Below are 18,673 nucleotides of genomic sequence, written 5' to 3'. Positions count from 1 at the left end.
CTCTCTCTCTCTCTCAATCTGCCCCATCCCCCACTCATGCTCTGTTTCTCAAAAATAAATAAACATTGAAAAAAATTTTTTTTTTAATTTCAGGGGTGCCTGGGTGGTTTAGTTGATTAAGCAACTGACTCTTGGTTTCAGCTCAGACCAAGATCTCATGGTTCATGGTATCAAACTTCGTGCTGGGCTCTGTGCTGAAAGCAGAGCCTGCTTGGGACACTCTCTCCCTCTTTCTCTACCTCTCCCCCATGCACACACATACTCTCGCTCAAACTTGAAAAAAAATTCTCCCTCCGTGCACCTCTGTTAATCTCCTCCTCTGTTCCAACCATATTGTAATCTCTCTGCTTTGTAACATTTATATAACCACTTTGATTTACCCATCTCCACGAATTTTATACAATAATAATACAGGCAGGCTAATAGTCCAATTTTGCTTCAGCTTTCTGGCACAAATGCTTGCAAAACTGAGCTGTTGTATTGGATCATTCTAAGTGTTTTCTTTAGTTTATCATTTTCACTGTTAGCATTTTGGTAGCATTTTCTGTTCTGTTGATTGCAGACTGTTCAGCATCTCTGGCTGTGTGTACTGTACGTTTGTAGCACCCACCGATCAATACGGCAACCAGAAAAGGCTCCCCACACATTTCAGCATGTACTGGGGACCCAGGTTGAGGGGCAGCAAAACACAGTTGGTTAGCTGATGCATTGGAGTCCAAATGTGATGTAAAGGAAATTTAGAAGTGAGAATGTATAGTTATGAAAGTGCTGTTTTTTTTTTTTTTAATTTTTTTTCAACATTTTTAATTTATTTTTGGGACAGAGAGAGACAGAGCATGAACGGGGGAGGGGCAGAGAGAGAGGGAGACACAGAATCGGAAACAGGCTCCAGGCTCCGAGCCATCAGCCCAGAGCCTGACGCGGGGCTCGAACTCACGGACCGCGAGATCGTGACCTGGCTGAAGTCGGACGCTTAACCGACTGCGCCACCCAGGCGCCCCGAAAGTGCTGGTTTTGAAATGTAAGAAATTTGAAGACCATTTGTTTATGCTTTTATACAAAGGCAGTAACACTATATATCATTTGGCTCTAATTTATTTCCAAGTTACCATTATCAGGAGTCTTTGTGTCGATATTTTCTTGAAAACAATTTTAATGGGTGTGTAATGTATGTTACAGATTCATAATTTATATAACCCTTCTATTGGACAGTTGGGTTTCCTGTTTTTAAATGTTAATCTCTTTGTAGAGATAAAATCTAATTCAATATTTATTAAGCCCACAATAAAGAATATGCAAATATTTCATTTTCCTACTTTTTATTTTTATACCTACTTTATTTTTTTTGATGTTTATTTTTGAGAGAGGGAGAGGGCATGCACATGTGCGGAAGGGGCAGAGAGAGAGAGAGAAAGAGGCAGAGGATCTGAAGTGGGCTCTGAACTGACAGCAGAGAGCCTGATGTGGGGCTCAAACTAAAGAACCGCAAGATCATGAGCTGAGCCAAAGTCAGGCGCTTAACCCAGTGAGCCACCCAGGCGCCCCTATACCTACTTTAGATAAAGATGCTGTCAAAACTGTTTGGGGAAGGTCTTGATAAGGGTAACTTCCCATTCATTATTCCTTAGAAAAACCTGGGAAGTCTTATTTTCACATGTAACTTCTTGTTAATGTTAACGTGTAGCGATGCCTCTGGACCTTGCACACATTCAGTTTGCCCACCTCTTGTTTCAGTAGTAGCTGTAATGATCATTTTTTTTTTTTTTTCAAATTCAGACACCCCTTCCTTCCATTGCTGATATTCCTCAAAGTCACGTACACCCAGTTTTTCTGCATCTGCCCCAGTACATTCATAGTAGCAAAGGAACTAGGAAGTTTGCTGAGCCTGTGCACCAAGTGCAGCCTGGGAGGAGGGCGTTGGTGTTAATGTTCCTTCCGTTCTCCCCCTGGGGGACAACCCTCAGGCTGAATAAACACTCCTGACTCCTGTTCTTCAGATAGACAATTCTGGGAAATAATCTAAATGCCTCTCTGGTACTGGCAGAATCTGTCCCCTGTTGTCTGTAGTGGTGACCTCAGTAATGCTCTTTAGATTAGCTTTTCTTCCTTCCCTGTCTCACACCTCCTGTTCTCTGACTCCCACTTCAGAGGGTCACCTTCCACATAAATAACTGCACCCAAATCTTTGTCTTAGGCTCTATTTTGGGAGAAATCCAAACTAAAACTCCTATAATAGTGGGCTTTTTTGGATTACTATGTTACCTATTAAATTCTCATGTTGCACTTTTACCTAATTAAATGGCAAGTGAGAAAACAGCCAGGTAACAGATTATGATGAGCAAAGATCTACAACCACTGGCCCAAAGTTAAGTAGGGTCTGTAGGGAAAATATAAGATGTGACTAGTAGTGTAATTTTTGCTTATAAATACCATTAATATTTTAAATAGTTGCATTAAGTTGTACTTAAAGTAATGGTCTTTTTTCATAGGCTCTTTTTTGCTCATGGCTGACTTACATGCAACAAAGAAAACTGCATCCTCTAAGATGCTTATTGTTAACTTGACACAAACTACTTTTCCCAAACAGATATACCAGGAATCGCAGTTGGTTCAAAGTCCATTACTGAATATTGAATCTCTTTCTGTGTTGTGTTGTTCCTCTTGAAATTAACAAAGCTTTTAGGTCATTAGTGGAGTTGGTCTATAATTCTGTTTTGAGATCGTGTTGCTTCTGCCTGAGAAATTACAATAATAATTAGAGTAATAGTGATGTTGATGGACTGAGTGCTAGGGTACTTCACACACCTGCTTGTCTTTAATGCTTATGTCAACTCTGTGAGGTAGGTACTGTTTTCCCCATTGTATAGATGAGGACACCTGAAGTACCTAGATCACATAGCTATTGAGTAACAGTTTGGATGCCCATTCCTGCCTGCCTAACTCAGCTCTGCTTTTAAATGCTTCATACTGGTTCCTTTCTCATCAGTTTCCAAGGCCTCTAGGGATTGACATGATGTTCCTGAGGACAGTGTTACAGAGGCACTGTTGGGTGGATTCATAGTCAGCTACCAAGTGTTTTGATTCCTTTACTTTTTGTGCACAGACAATGCAGTGCCAGAGTAACATCAGTGTAGATTTAAATTCTGGAATCCCACAGCAGAGGCTCATCAGCCCCAGTAACAAGTCAGGAGTGAGGCCTGACCCTATCTCCTACTGAGTTCTTCCGTAGTTGCACATTGTGGGCAGGAAGCAGTTCATCACTGGGCAGTCCTAATTATGGCAAGTTATTCCTTCAGACTTATCTTCCTTTTCTAGTCACTTTACTAGAAGTTATAGAGGGATTTTAATTGGTTCCCTACACCACTGTAATTTATTGTACAAATGCCCTAAAAAGCTATTTATGAAGAACTCCAAGGAACTTGCTAGATATAACAAGACAATGTAGTGAGGAAAGGAATGTCTGCTGAGTCTCCCGAATGCTAGGTGTTGTAATCTCACACATACAAAAATTAACATTCAGTTTGCATCATAACTAATTATGCAAATGCTTGATGGAAATAAATTGTATGTTTGTTACTGCTATAAAGATCTCGAATTAAGAGTAAAGAATTTATTAGTAACACATTTGTCTTTGTGATGCTTGATAATTCAAAAGATCTCTTCCTCTGTGCCTTCAAGCAACTCCAGATGGTAAAGAGGCAACTTGATTCCCCACTTTACACCTGATGCAGCTGGAACTGAGACTGAGCAACTTGCCCAAGGGGCTAGAGCCTCCACATTCTTCTAGCTGTAAACCATGGAAAATATGACTAGTTTGGTTGAATTTTTTTGTTTTTCCATAACTATTAATAGACTGGATTGGCTAGAAAGGAAGAATGGGATGAAGAGGAAAGATTAAGACACTAGAAGGAGTGTATTTGATTCCACACCTGTACTAAATTACACAGTCAAAGGTACCTCTTAAAATTTGGGCAGTACAGAGAGGACACGTACTCATCTTCCATTTGTATCCTACAGATCTGAGAAAAGATGTTGGTTTCTTTAGTTGTTTCTACTGTATCATGCAGAAGTGTTGCAAGATAGATGAAATGAATGTTCTGGAGCACTTTAAAATGCTTAGAAGAGAAAGCACATGTATTTCAGTTAGCAGTGTTGAATTTTAATACCTCAAGAGAAAGGAGCATAATGCTCTGAAGTAACTGTACACAGAAGAAATAAAACAAATTTTATTTCTCAAGATTTTACATTAGTATGATAATCTAAGGGGCAGAGTACATAAAATAGAGCAAAATCATTTTATACTTGTTTCTGCTTCATGAGAAGTCACAAAATTATAATGTCACTGCTAGAGTTGTTCCCCACCGATAACTGAATCACAATGAAAGAACTTTAGTGAACTTGCGCCTCTGCAGTTGATCCTTAGAAAATATGAACATGAAATAACACGTAGATTTTATGGCATTCCTAATAAGAAATGTTTCTCAATTACAAAAGGAATAGGTGCTTATTATAAAAAACTTAAAGAATTGGGAGACAGAAGTCCTCCCTTTTTTGCATCCACTGGTAACATGTAATAATACATGTTTATTTTAAACAACAAAACCTAATAAGGAATATAAAAGCTAATGTTTCTGAAATTTGGGATGAAATATGTCAAATAACCAAATTATTGGCAAAAAGTTTTGAAAGAATGGAAACTAAAAGGTTAAAACCTACTAGGAAAGATCTTAAAGGAATTTGATTTCAAAAAGCAGTTGTGTGAATTTAAGGATGTTTCATTTTTAATAGAAATGTCAGTATGATTTAAAGTTGAGGATCACCTGAGGCATTTGAAAATCAGTTATTTAATTTTGTTAAAATATGTTCCAGTCATTTCAAGATTAAATCATATGTATGCTTCTGTGCACACAGTACACTAAAACTTAATCCATCTAGACTTTGTCCCACAGTATTACAATTGTCTGTTTACTCCTTTGTCACACAGAATATGTATTATATCTTACCCGTATATCTCCAGGGTCTGGTACATTATATAGCAAATGAGAAGAAGTGTTCAATAACTGGTTTTGGGAGAAAGAACACAGGGTGAGATAAGGCACCCCCTTATTCTGAATGGAATGTGGTATTTCCATTGGACATAGTCAGAACAGTCTTCATTTAGGGTATCTGCCCTAGTGTTTTCCTTTATGATCTTTCCAGAGTGCATTAGTCCTCAGTATGAAAGCTCAGAAGGGATTGAGTTTTAACCCATTGCTGTTGTTGTTTCAGTTAAAAGTGAGTGTTCCTAGATTAGGGTTCCTGTTGGCCAATATCCTACATTCAGAGGTAACACTCCAAATGAAATTTTGGTGTCTGAGACTGTGCCAAGACTGGCCTGTTAGCACCGTTTATTTTGAGAGAGTTTCTGTGTGTGTGTGCGTGTGCAAGCAGTGGAGGGGCAGAGAGAGAGAATCCCAAGCAGCATCAGTGCTGTCAGCACATAGCCTGACTTGGGGCTCAATCCCATGACTCTGAGATCCGGACCTGAGCCGAAATCAAGAGTCAGACACTTAATTGACTGAGCCACCCAGGTGCCCTGATATTTTGTAAATTTAATATTTAAAAATTTAATACTGAGGGGCGCCTGGGTGGCTCAGTTGGTTAAGCGTCTGACTTTGGCTCAGGTCACGATCTCGCGGTTTGTGAGTTCGAGCCCTGTGTTGGGCTCTGTACAGACAGCTCAGAGCCTGGAGCCTGCTTCAGATTCTGTCTCTCTCTTCTGTCTCTCCCCTGCTCTCACTCTCTCTCTCTCAAAAATAAATAAGCATTAAAAAAAATACTGAAAATCATGGCTCTTGTATGTAAGTGATATGTCAGTAACTACACAGTTAAGTAATTAGAATTCTGAATACTTACTTATGGAAGGTCTTTTGAAAGCTGGCATTTTTTAAAAAATAAAAATGATATTAAAGGCACTGCAGCCTAGTGACTTTGAAATCTGATTGACCTGAATGTGAACTAGGCCCCCTGACTTGGGCCCTGCAAGTTACTTAATACTTGGAGTCTCATTAGAGAGGAAGAAAAAGACCTACCTCCTGAGGTTTACTTGAAAATTAAATCATGAAATACAAGGGAAGTGCTGCTATCTAGATTTTCAATTGGTAGCTCCTTTCTCAGCTCTAATATTACAGGTAAAGTAATATAGTGTATTTGTATTGTTGTGTACCTTTCCTATGTTAAAGTTCATTTCGCAGAAGGCAGTAGAATCCAACTTTGACCCGTTTTAAAAGTCCTTAAAACTTGCAAGTATTTTCTCCCATTCAGTAGGTTGCCTTTTCATTTTGCTGATGGTTTCCTTTGTGCAGAAGCTTTAGTCTGTTGTAGTCCCACTTGCTTATTTTTGTGTTGCTTTTGCTTTTGGTGTCAGATTCAAAAAGTCATCGCCAAGACCTATGTCAGGGAGCTTACCTAACCCTGTGTTTTTTCTATAAGTTCTGTGGTTTCAGTTCCTACATTCACCTCTTTATTTCATTTTGAGTTCATTTTTGTGTATGGTGTAAGATAGTGGTCCACTTTCATTCTTTTGCATGCGGTCCAGTTTTCCTAGCACCATTTATTGTAGAGACTATCCCTTCCCTGTTGCATATTTTTGGCTCCTTTGTCATAAATTAACTATGTGTAGATTTTTTTTCTGGACTCTGTTCTGTTCATTGGTATGTGTGTCTATTTTTATGCCCATTCCATCCTTTTCAGATGAATAAATTGAGGCCCAAAGTGGTTAGGGGTCTTGTCAGTTTATGTGTTTTGTTTCAGAATCAGAATTGTTGCTCAGGCTATTACTTCAGTGCGGTCTCTTCCAGAAATCCAGCCTTTCCTCCATGTATCAAAATCTCCAAATAGTTAAAGGATATGTTGAGTAGAAATGAAAGACCTCTGAAATAGGAAGGTATGGCAGATACGAAGTTTTTCTGAGAAAATGTTTATACCATATGTAGCTACTGTCATTAAATGGGTCACCTCGTTTTGTTTTGTTTTTTTTTTTAATGAGGTAAACTTGATCTTAATACCTGATATTTTCTTTAGGAAATCATAGAAGTGAGATTATTTGCCAAACAATGCATACTTACCAGTTCAACTATTTATTAGTTATGGCCTCAATGTGGTGTCTGAGTGGTTTGCCTAATTTCATTTTGTAAGCTAAAGTTTGGGTCCCAAAGAAACAGCTGAAGTAAAAAAAAAAGCGTGGATGTGGTTGTTTACAGTTATTGGAAGTTAAAGCTGGGTTTTAGTATAAAGTTAAATAGAAGCTGGCAGAAGTCTTACGAATTTGCTGTTAATTATTTGTGTTTCTAACAAGAATTCTATTTTGAGGACGCCTAGATAACATTCACACTTGTGAGATTGTATTAAACAAGTTAGGGTGCGTTTGCTATGTTTATTATATTTTGGTTAAAACAGGCTGATTTTTTTTTTTCCTCTACACAAAACAGATTTTTTAATTTGGAGATATTAAAGATTGGAGGATAAAGATGGGAAAAGAGGGAAAAACTGTGGAGATTAGTATGTGAAAAACAAGGGCTCCTGGGTGGCTCAGTTGGTTAAGCATCCGACTCTTCAGCTCAGGTCATTATCTCAGAGTCATGAGATTGACTGTGCTAGGTGTGGAGCCTGTTTAAGATTCTCTCTCCCTCTCCCTCTGTCTCCCCCGCTCTCACTCATGCTCATCTCTCTCTCTGTCTCTGTCTCTGTCTCTGTCAGTCAGTCAGTAATAGCCCTCCTGGGTGGTTCAGTCAGTTAAGCGTCCGACTCTTGATTTCAACTCTGGTCATGAGCTCATGGTTTGTGAAATAGAGCTGACATGCAGCACTGTCAGCACAGAACCCCCTAGGGATTCCCCCCTCCCCCGCTCCGCCCCTGCTAGCTCGCACATGCTTTTTCTTTCTCAAAGTAAATATTAAACATTTTTTTCTTAAAGGTTTATTTATTTTTGAGAGAGCGATAGCGAGCAAGTGTGCAAGTAGGGGAGGGGCAGAGAGAGAGGGAGACCCTGAATCTGAAGCAGGTTCCAGGCTCTGAGCTGTCAGCACAGAGCCTGACGCGGGGCTCGAACTCATGAACTGCGAGATCATGACCTGAGCCGAAGTTGGACACTCAACTGACTGAGCCACCCAGGCGCCCCAAATAAATAAACATTTAAAAATATTTTTTTTAACGTTTATTTATTTTTGAGACAGAGACAGAGCACGAACGGGGGAGGGTCAGAGAGAGGGAGACACAGAATCTGAAACAGGCTCCAGGCTCTGAGCTGTCAGCACAGAGCCCGACGCGGGGCTCGAACTCACGGACCGCGAGATCATGACCTGAGCTGAAGTTGGCCGCTCAACCGACTGAGCCACCCAGGTGCCCCTAAAAATAATTTTTAAAATGTGAAAAACAATGCTAATTTTATATGGTAGAGTAATGAATGAATGATTCCGTTATGTACTTTTGCCAGGGAGATGACTTTTTAAAAAAATTTCTAATAAAATTAACATATCTCAAGATGTACCACAGCTTTCAATTCCAATTTCCTAACTAGTATTATCATTATTTCTAAATCTAGTTTGTTGAGATTTTAAAAAGTTTCCTCAAATGATACCAGGTTTATCCTCAAATCACATTTCATCATTTGGTGAGACCAGTAGAAGATGACCAATGTTTACTAGCCCATATCTGGAAGCATTTTGAAGGGAATAGCAAACACTGTATGTTAACTACCTGGAATTTATTTATTTATTTTTCCTTTTTTTTTTTTTTTTAACGTTTATTTATTTTTGAGACCTAGAGAGACAGAGCATGAACAGGGGAGGGGCAGAGAGAGAGGGAGACACAGAATCCGAAACAGGCTCCAGGCTCTGAGCTGTCAGCACAGAGCCCGATGCGGGGCTCGAACTCACGGACCGTGAGATCATGACCTGAGCCGAAGTCAGACGCCCAACCGACCAAGCCACCCAGGCGCCCCTAACTACCTGAAATTTAAATTAAAACGTGATGGGGCGCTTGGGTGCCTCCGTTGGTTAAGTGTCCAACTCTTGGTTTTGGCTCCGGTCATAATCTCACAGTTCACGAGATCGAGTTCCACATCAGGCTCTGTACTAACAGCGTGGAGCCTGCTTGGGATTCTCTCTCTCTCTCTCTCTCTCTCTCTCTCTCTCTCTCTCTCTCTTTCTCTCTTTCTCTCTTTCTCTCTTTCTCTTTCTCTTTCTCTCTGCCCCTGCCCTCCTTGCCCTTGCTCTCAAAATAAACTTTAAAATAAATAAATACTTGAAACTACAAAAAATGTTTTTTCAGTTGCCCAGAAGAAGAAAAAAATGACAAAGGTTGTTTAATGTTTCATTGAAATATTTAGAATAATCAACAAGGCCTAATGGTATTGAGGAAGAATTAAATTCAGCTCCGTGATTATTTGAATACCAGATGATATGCATGATTCGGGAGAATTAAAGAGTCTAGGCTTTGCCTTCTCAAATGGAATCCTTTAAATAATATAGGAAATGAATAGCTTTTGGTGGGGTTGGGGACACATTCCCCCAAACTATGACACCTTGACGACAGAGCCTAAGGGTCAAGATCCCTGCTGTCTTGAGGCTTTAGTGGGGAGAGGCCAGTAAAGAAGTGAACACACAGCTGATTTAATTGCAGACTAAGAAGAAGTTAAACCTGGGAAGGGACAAGGAATCCGGTGGCAGGAACACTACTGAATGGGGTGATGAGGAAGACCTGCTCGAGGAGGCATCCCTGAGTCAGAGCTGAATGATAAGGAGTCGGTGGTACAAAGACTTGCTGGGAGGGTATTCCAGGTGGAGGAAGTGGCAAGTGCAAAGTCCCTGAGGAGGAATGGAGTGGATGTATTTCCCAAACAGTGAGGAGGCCAGTGTGCCTTAGGGAGGACAGAGTAAAGAGAAGAGAAATAGAGGTGGGCAGAGGCCAGACAGGGGAGAAATTTAAATTTCATTCTAAGTGCAATGGTGGACTACTGGGGTTTGAACAAGGGAGTAACGGGATCTGACTGGTGCTTTTAGGAGATCACTGAGGTTGTTGTACGGAGAACAGATTGGAGAAGGCAAGAGTGGCAGCCAGGAAAGAAGTTAGGAGGTAGCTAACAAAAGTACCCAGGGAGGGATGTTGGTGGCTTGGAGAAGAGTGGCAACAGTGGAAATAGAAAGAATTTGATTAACTTGAAGTTTGCTTTGGAAATAGAGCTGATGGCACTTGCTCAGGGACTGTGTGTGTGAAGAGAGAGAGGAAGGAAGGATTTCCTGATTTTGCCTGGAGCAGCTGAGTGGGTGGTGACCCTGTTCACTGACATGGAAGAGTCTGGAGGGGCTCACAGGAGAAAGAAAGGAATTTCTGCTCTCCTGCTAAACTGGGGGAGAAGAAGAAGAAAGTGAGGTTCAGAAAGGTTAAGAACCTGGGCCAAGATCCTGCAGCGAGAACCAGGACTTGAACTCAGGCTCTCTGGCTCTGACTTCTGCACCCTTGGTTGGCTTCTTGGTAAAACTTTAAGGATAGAGTCTAGGAGGAGGGTGTTCAAGGCAGAGACAGCCATGGGCAGCAGCAAAGAGCCAGCAGAGGGGGGAACACATTCAACAGCCGTTTGGGACTTGTTGCTGAAGAGCAGTTATTTGTGGGTCCTTCCTAGTTGGGGTCCCAGAGAAACTGAGATCTGGTTTCCTTCTTGATCTCTTTAAATTAAAATTCAGTCTGTCCTCTGGAGAACCTTTAAGAGCTTAAGTTAGAACTTTTTCTCCAGTCCAGACTATTTACTAGAAATCTGATTGGGGAACATGGCTGCCTTAGTCTTCTATCCGATTTAGAAAGAATCCTCTAAAAATTTTTGGAGAGATTATTTTCAGTCAGATAATTTTCAGCCTCATAGGTTGTCCCCCGTTTCCCCTGCATTGTATAAACTGCCCTCCTTGGACTCTCTCCTTACACAGGCTTATTGGAAGACCTCCCGAGCTTCACCACTGCCCAGGTTTCAGAGCATATCGCGTTCCTTTTCATCCTTTACGTAATAGTTTGCTCTCCTCTTCTTCTTTTCTGCCCAAATATCCCATCTCTGGGTGGAGGTCGATGGCATCACAGATGGGCCCAAGCTGGAATAATTTGCCTCAGAGGGCATTCTTCCAGAGGAAGCAAGATTGTGATTGCTGCTCACTCACCGGGCACACACCAGTCCACGTGGTTCTATTTGGTATAGGGTTGAACACCACACTACACACAGTGTGGTGCTTGATTTTTGGGTTTTGATGATGAATGACACATTGAAAATTTTATTTTAGAGGGGAGAGAAAATGAGCATGTGTGTGCACACACACGAGTAGGGCAGAGGGCCAGAGGGAGAGAATCTTATTAAGCAGGCTTCACGCATAGCACAGAGCCAGACACGGGACTTGATCCCATGACCCTGGGATCATGACCTGAGCAGAAATCAAGAGTCAAACGCTCAACCAACTGAGTCACCCACGCACCCCATATTTCTGGTTTGTGAGCATTATCCAGTCTCTTATGCTCTGGGACTTAGGACTTTGTTTTTCAGCTGTCACACTTGCTGTCTTGGCTTTTCTTCCCCAGCATTGGATAATGAGATAGGAATGTGAGGCTCCTTCAACTCACTGTATATCTTTTTTCTTCAGAGAACAAGTTCCATAATAGAATGAAATAGAGTGCCTGTGGCATGTTTACAAAATATAGTGATAAATATTGAGTTTCATTATATACTTGAGACTCAATGCCCGCTTTAAAAAAAAATGCATGACAAAATGGGAGAGGAGAAAGTTACTAATTCATTATGTCTCTGCTCCCACTCTACCCTTTGCTTTGGGATACTGGAGTTGGCCCCTTGAAACATTCTCCTTTGCCACCTGGTGCAGTGTTAGCCTTTCTCGGGAGAAGGACTGGTCAGTGAGGCAATGTGAGGGCAGCAGGGGTAACTTACTCCCCGGTTCTGGTTCTCCTTTCTTCCTTTGGTGCCAGGCCCTGTGGTCCTCACATGCAACAACTCTCAGGCCTTCTGCCCGCCTGCTGGCTGTTGTTGTGGTGGCTCCAGCTGTGTCCTGAGGCTGCATTCCTCCCACCGGGAGAGCTGGCCTCCAGCCCAGCTTCTACCCGGAGCGAGCAAGCGGCAGCCCTTCTACAGCCTGGCCCTGGCCGGTGCTCTCCTGCAAGATTCTGAGCCACCAGCAGCTGCCAGCCGCCACAGCCTCTTCTAGGGGATCTGAATCTCAGCGCGTGGGGGAGGGAAGCCTCTCGTGAGTCCTCCACCCTTTTCTCAGCCTAGATAAATGTTATCACGGACCACTAGACGTCAGAGACTAAAATGGAAACACAGAACCTCCTTCCATTTTTGGAATTTGTTTAGAGTGGAGGTCAGCACACTTTTTTGGTAAAGGGCCAGATTGTGGGCCACATATGGTGTCCGTTGTATATTGTTCTTCATTTTTTAAAAAAATCCACCTTTTAAAAATTAAAAGTTTTCTCTCTCTCAAAAATAAACATTAAAAAAATTAATTGAGAAAGTACTATCCTGTGAGGGGGCACCTGGGTGGCTCAGTTGGTTAAGCGTCCCACTCTTAATTTCAACTCAGGTCATGATCTTGTGGCTTGTGAGCTCGACCTCCACATTGGGCTCTCTGATGTCAGTGCAGAGCCCCTTTCAGATCCTCTGTCTTCCTCTCTCTCTGCTCCTTCCCTGCTCACACACTGTCTCAAAAATAAACATTTTTTAAAAACTATACTGTTTTGACCTGACAGATTAAAATTAAAAATTATATTTTCTTGGGGGTTCAGTCGGTTAAGTGTCCGACTTCAGCTCAGGTCATGATCTCACAGCTCATGGGTTCGAGCCCCGCGTTGGGCTCTTTGCTGACAGCTGAGAGCCTGGAGCCTACTTCTGATTCTGTGTCTCCCTCTCTCTGCCCCTCCCCTGCTCATGCTCTGTCTGTCTCAAAAATAAATATAAAAAAAAATTTTTTTAATGACATTTTATTAAAAACTTCATCTTTTCCCAGGCAAGCCCCATCAGTTACCTGTTCTCATGCCCTCCTTGTGAATACCTGCTTCCTCTCTCTTGGCTCTGCTGACCTTCTACCCAAATCCCTTCCCCTGCTTTTCTTACTCTATGCTTCTTCATTCTTCAAGGCTCAGCACAGTGGCCAGTGTATTCAGTGAATTATTTTTCTCCTCTAAGCACATGTGTTGTAGCACATGTGATCTTCCCCATGCCCTTTATTGACAATTACATACTTTTTTCCTTCTGAGGTTATGTTTTCTTCACCGCCAGAGAGGGCTGGATTCTTGAGGGCATAAACAACCTCCTGTTCTACTGTGTGGTTCCTGCTATGGTCCTAGAGTCATGTTCACACTGCCATTATGTGTTGGGTTAGTTGTCATTTGTTTGCATATGATGGCTTCAGTGAACCACCTTAAAAAAAAAATCATTTCTGTGTTAATTAGATCTTAATGTCTGTTTCCTTTTTATTTTCTTTTTTTCCCTAAAAAACCTATTAGATGCCAGTGGGCCTAAAAGAGCACTTTGCCATAAGATGTGTTCTGCCATATAGTTGTTTTCAGAGGTGAATGAGTCATGATGATTTTTTTTTTTTTTTAGTTGGTTTGTATTTTTTATCCTGTTTGAGTCTTCTGTCATTTCTGTCATTTCCAGTTTCTGTATCAGCAGTATCTTGGTAGGTGTCAGGGTGTGGTGACTCAGTGAACGTCAGGCCCTGAGGCTGATACTCCAAAATAATGACTTATGAGACTCTAATGCAGGCAGAAAGGTATGAGGTTAAGAAGAGATACAGGGGCACACATGAGCTAGGAATACATTGTATTTTAGGAAGGAGTCCAAAATGAAATTTGTAATTATAAATTTATAATCTTGGAAATGATAGAAGTCAAGAAATATCTGTTAAAATACAACTTAAATCATCTTCTGGCTTTCCATCAAAGTCTTTTGTTTTGCATTTATTAGAACAGGACATAATATTTTATAAGGAATTCTTGAAAGAAACTTGTTTGACATGAGTCCTTAAGTATGCCTTCAGAGGAGTAGATTTATTTATGAGTACTTGATGTGTTGGCTTGCTGGCCTGGAGTAGAGTTGCCAGTGGTCCTACCCCATGTGGCGTTCAGCCCTCTGTCATCTCAGACACACAGGCATCAAAGCGAGGAAGACAGCTTTGTTAGTACCATCTGGCTATACCTCAGAGGCTCGATTCTATTCCTTTGAGGTAATTCTTGATAATAATTGGCTTAGATTAGGAGGAAAAAAGAAAAAATAGTTGGCTTAAGTATGTTCTTATTTGAAAGACACCTGCCATATAAGGTGTTCCTTCTTAATTATTTTTTTCTCTGGGACTCTGTTACACTTCTTTTGTTCTCTTCACTGTCATACATAGTCTCACTGTATTATTCGTATCCCAGTAAGCCTGTTATTGTAAGGAATTCTCACAAAGAATTTAAATCTCAGTTCAAGAGTCCAGTTCAGATTTAGCTGAGAATCTTGAAGAAGAATATTCATATAGGACGTGCGTTGTCCATAAGTTTAATGACTTTTCACAAAGTGAGCATACCTATGAGCAAGAAACAATATTACCAGACCCTAGAAGCCCCCTGTGCTCTTTTAATCTCTGCCTAAACCTGGAAGTGTAACCACCATCCTGCCTCCAGTGCCATAGATGACTTTTGCTTGTTGTTGGAATTTATAGAAGTGGAATCTCAGCATACGCTCTTTTGTACCTTTTGCTTAACGTGTTTCTGAGACTGACCCATGTATGTTGCCTTGTTGTAATATTCCATCTGATGAATATACCTCGATTTATTTGTTGCGCCGACAGTGAAGTTTTGCATAGTTGCCACGTTTTGCTTCTTATCAAGCGTGCTTCCATGAATGTACTTTTATTTATCTACTGGGCACGTACGTAATTCTCTCACTTTATACCTAAGCATGGAATTGCTGGGTTATTAGGTATGTGTGTATGTGGAGATGCTGCCAGTTGTCAGAGTGGTAGTTTACACTCTCGCCAGCAGTGTACAAGAATTCCAGTTTGAACACAGCTTTAGTCAGTCACATTCCTAGCATGGGAGCCTGACGGGGCCAACTTGGAGCAGATGTCTGGTCAGTTACAATGAGGGGACCTGGGCGGGGGAGTGGAGAATCACATAATACAGACATGGTTTGGGGAAGCCCACCACTGATACACTCTAGCAGAAGTAGAGGCAGTTTCTAGGAAATGAGAGATTGAATGAATCGTGTAGATCTCCTAACAGGTTTCAACATAGTATTTGCAAATTAGATGCACAAAGAGAAGCTCTGAGTTGGAGGTACAACTTTAAGTCATCAGCAAAGTAATGTAGTTGAAGCCGTGTTACTAGGTGAGAGTGCCCAAAGAGAATTCATGGAGTGAGATGAGAGAGGTTGGTTCATGGTAGAACTCTGGACACCAAAATTTAAAGGATGACAAGAAAAGTCTCTAAAGGAGACCGGGAAGGTGTGATCAGGGTCTAAGGGAATGTGGTATCACGGAAGCCAAGAAAGAGAATCTTTCAAAGACAGTGATCAAAACTGGTGATTGCTTTTGTGAAGTCCGTGGCTAAAAAGTTATTCGATCTGGAGGTAAGGAGGTCAGTGGCCTTCTGAGAGTAGTTTCAGTGACCTGGTGGAGCGGAGGCTAAAGTGCAGTAGGTACAGATCAGTGATAGCTACAGGTAGTAGAGATAACAGATGTGGCCCACCCTCTCAAGTCACTTAGCTGAGAAGGGTGAGGATGTGGATTTTGAGAGAAGGAATCAGAAGGTAGCAGAGACCTGAGCATGCTTACCTGCTGATGGGGAAGTGCTGAGTAAGAAAATATTGAGAACATGGAGGTCTCTAGGGTGGTGGGAAAGGCTGGAAGCTGAGCTCTGGGAAACGTGTTGGTCTTAGGAGGACACAGAAAGATTCCTTGCACTGCCAAAGGTGAGAAAGCAGGGAAGGGTGGAAAGCAGGGAAGGGTGATAGCAGAAGTTTGAAAGAGTCCGTCACTCGGCACATGGGAGGTGAATTAGTTGTTGACTGAATGACTTTATGTTTTCAGGCATTATACCCTGCAGTTTCATTTATCAGTTTTTTGTGCTTCCAGATCTCCAGTGAAAAGGGATCTTCTGCATAGCTTATGTTGCTCAGAAGAGCAGTTGTTTCCACGTCTACCACCACAGCATGTGTAATAGCTTGGAATTATGGGCTTGCTTAAAGAAATCCAGATGTGTTCCATTTATACGGTGCCCATCTGTTTCCAAGTACGGAACATGTCACGCAGATACCTTCAGGTACTTCTGCAATATATAAAAGTTGTGACTATAAACATATGCATGGACTTAAATCAATGTGTGTATGTGTATTCTAGTATGTACACATGTACACATTAGACCGTATGTAGCCAACTATTCTCTTCAGTTTGGGAAAATAGAACATATGTGTATTGACTTTGCAAAAGGATATGACTGCATTTGGGGGTTGTTTTCAGACCTTGGGCCACATCAGTCTGAATGTCTTTAATGGTGATAAGACTTCATCCTTTCAAGGGGAATTTGATAGTTTCCAGCAGCACCGTGTTGTTAGGAATCGAATCTGTTGCTTTTTCTTATCCAATTTCCAGGATGTGTCTTAAATCCTTTTAAAGTCAATTCCATGACCTAATGGTATCTGTGGAGTACAATTGAGCAGTCCCTGAAAAGAGCAGTAATAACGGAGTTCTCACTTGTGGATGTGGGAAGGGCACACGGTCGCACCATGTTATTGCTGGAAGCCCCATACTGGGACTGGTGTCACACAGAGTGCTTTTATAGCAGAATAATTAAGGTCCTCCTAAAAAGGCTTATATTTAGAAGCACTCGTTTTTATTTATTTTTCCGTATCAGTGTATCACTGTTGCCTTTCAGCTAAGAAATTTAAACTGCTACTCTCTGATTTGTATTCATTATGCACATTATGCTAGTTCCTACCGTTGCCCATTAAACATCCATGTCTCTTCCTCATCCCACGTCAAACAGTTCTTTCCTTTTTCAAGTAATGCTGCTGCTGCTTTGTTATTCTCGGCTGGGCTAGACTTCTGTTTACACCGTACTTTCTACTTCCTGACACTTGACATTTTCTTAGTGCTAGAATGGAAGGTTGGATCACAACAGACTCCTGTTCTTACTTTAAAGGGATAAAAACAGTGAATTAAAAGAAAATCCAACTTTTTTGTTCAGTCTCCTGATGTGTTGTTTTTTTCCTCCTGGATGTGTTATATTTACTTAAATGGCTAGCCATGGGGTTATTGATACATCCTCTACTAGACTTTAATACTGAAGATAAGTTACCATTTTTTAACATGCAAGAGAAACAATATTACTCAAATTTGACTAGATAGGTAAGTTTTATTTTACGAATAACTGATGCTGTCCTGAAGACATGAGCCCTCTAACAGGCTTAGTAACTGCTGGAAGTCTCAAAATGGGTCACAGGTGGGATATAAATTGAAAGAAGAGCTGAGTTTGGGTGAGTCAGTCTTTTTTTTCTTTTTCTTTTTTTTTTAAGTTTATTTTTTTTGAGAGACAGAGCACGAGCTGGGGAGGGGCAGAGAGAGGGGGTTGGAGGATCCAAAGCAGGCTCCATGCTGACAGCAAAGAGCCTGATACGGGGCTTGAACTCAAGAATCCTGAGATCATGACCTGAGCCCAACGAAGTCTGACCCTTAACCTACGGAGCCACCCAGGTGCCCCTGGGTGAATCACTCTTGATGTGGTTCAGCTCTGCATGTGTGGTGGGTCTCTGTAAGATTTTCAGCATGATCTTTTAATAAAGTCCTTCTAAAAAAGGGCTGTCGTAGGATAAATATGATAGTTTCTCTTTTCCACTTCACTAACATGTCAGGAGAGTGCAGTATTCTTAAGGTTTCTAAATGAGAACTTGAAAGGGTATGTGAGATCTTGTGCTTATTTTTTTGTTCTTTTTTCCTTTTAAAAAAATTTTCAATTCCCTAAGTAACCATAGTTTTTTACTGGCATGCAGTAAAAAAGTAAAGTTTATTTAATGTACGACCCCTTCTTAATAGGTTACTTCTCTCTGTAAATGGTTATTTTAGTGTGTGTTTAGCGTGTTGTTTTTAGCATTGTTTTATTTTGAAACAATCTAAATGCAGTAGGAAGAAAGTTCAGAAACAAATTGTTGACAGGATGCCATTCCCCCTCAAATACAAAGACGTTCTCTAACCACAAAATGACCATCAAAATCAGAAAATTAACACTAATACATTACCACCATCCAGTTTGTGGATCCCATTCAGATATTGCCAATTTTCCCGTTAATGTTGTTGGTTGCAAAAAGTTCAGAATCACAATTGAATTTGTCATGTCTCCTCTAGTCTGGAACTGTAACATTCTTTCTTTGACTTGCAGTGACTTTGACTCTTTTGAAGATTACAAGTTATTTTGTAGAATGTCTCTTTGGATTTGACTGATGTTCCTTGTGATTTGATTCACTTTATGTATCTTTGTTAGGAATTGCACGTGTTGCATGTGGTCTGTCTTCAGTGCATGATTTCAGTTTGGCCCCATTACTGATAATGTTCACTTTGATCACTTAATTAAGGTGGTGGTATCTGCAAGACCTCTTTTCTTTGAAGTTACT

General features: G+C 41.0%; 1 protein-coding gene across 2 annotated transcripts in view; it reads left to right on the top strand.

Moving 5' to 3' along the window:
• Positions 1-18,673, top strand: part of MCUB (mitochondrial calcium uniporter dominant negative subunit beta) — a 107,320-nt gene that overhangs the window by 36,955 nt on the left and 51,692 nt on the right. The window contains exon 1 of one of the 2 annotated variants that reach the window (XM_058721678.1): positions 16,219-16,329. The exons of the other annotated variant lie outside the window; for it this stretch is intronic. Within the exon in view, the coding sequence (XP_058577661.1) occupies positions 16,240-16,329 (90 nt within the window). The 5' untranslated portion in view covers positions 16,219-16,239. Of the gene's footprint in view, positions 1-16,218; positions 16,330-18,673 lie in introns of those variants that run through there. 2 annotated transcript variants of the gene reach the window in all.

Source organism: Neofelis nebulosa, chromosome 3, assembly GCF_028018385.1.
Source record: "Neofelis nebulosa isolate mNeoNeb1 chromosome 3, mNeoNeb1.pri, whole genome shotgun sequence".
Classification (NCBI taxonomy): Eukaryota; Metazoa; Chordata; class Mammalia; order Carnivora; family Felidae; genus Neofelis; species Neofelis nebulosa.
This window is presented reverse-complemented; position numbering and strand designations above follow the sequence as displayed.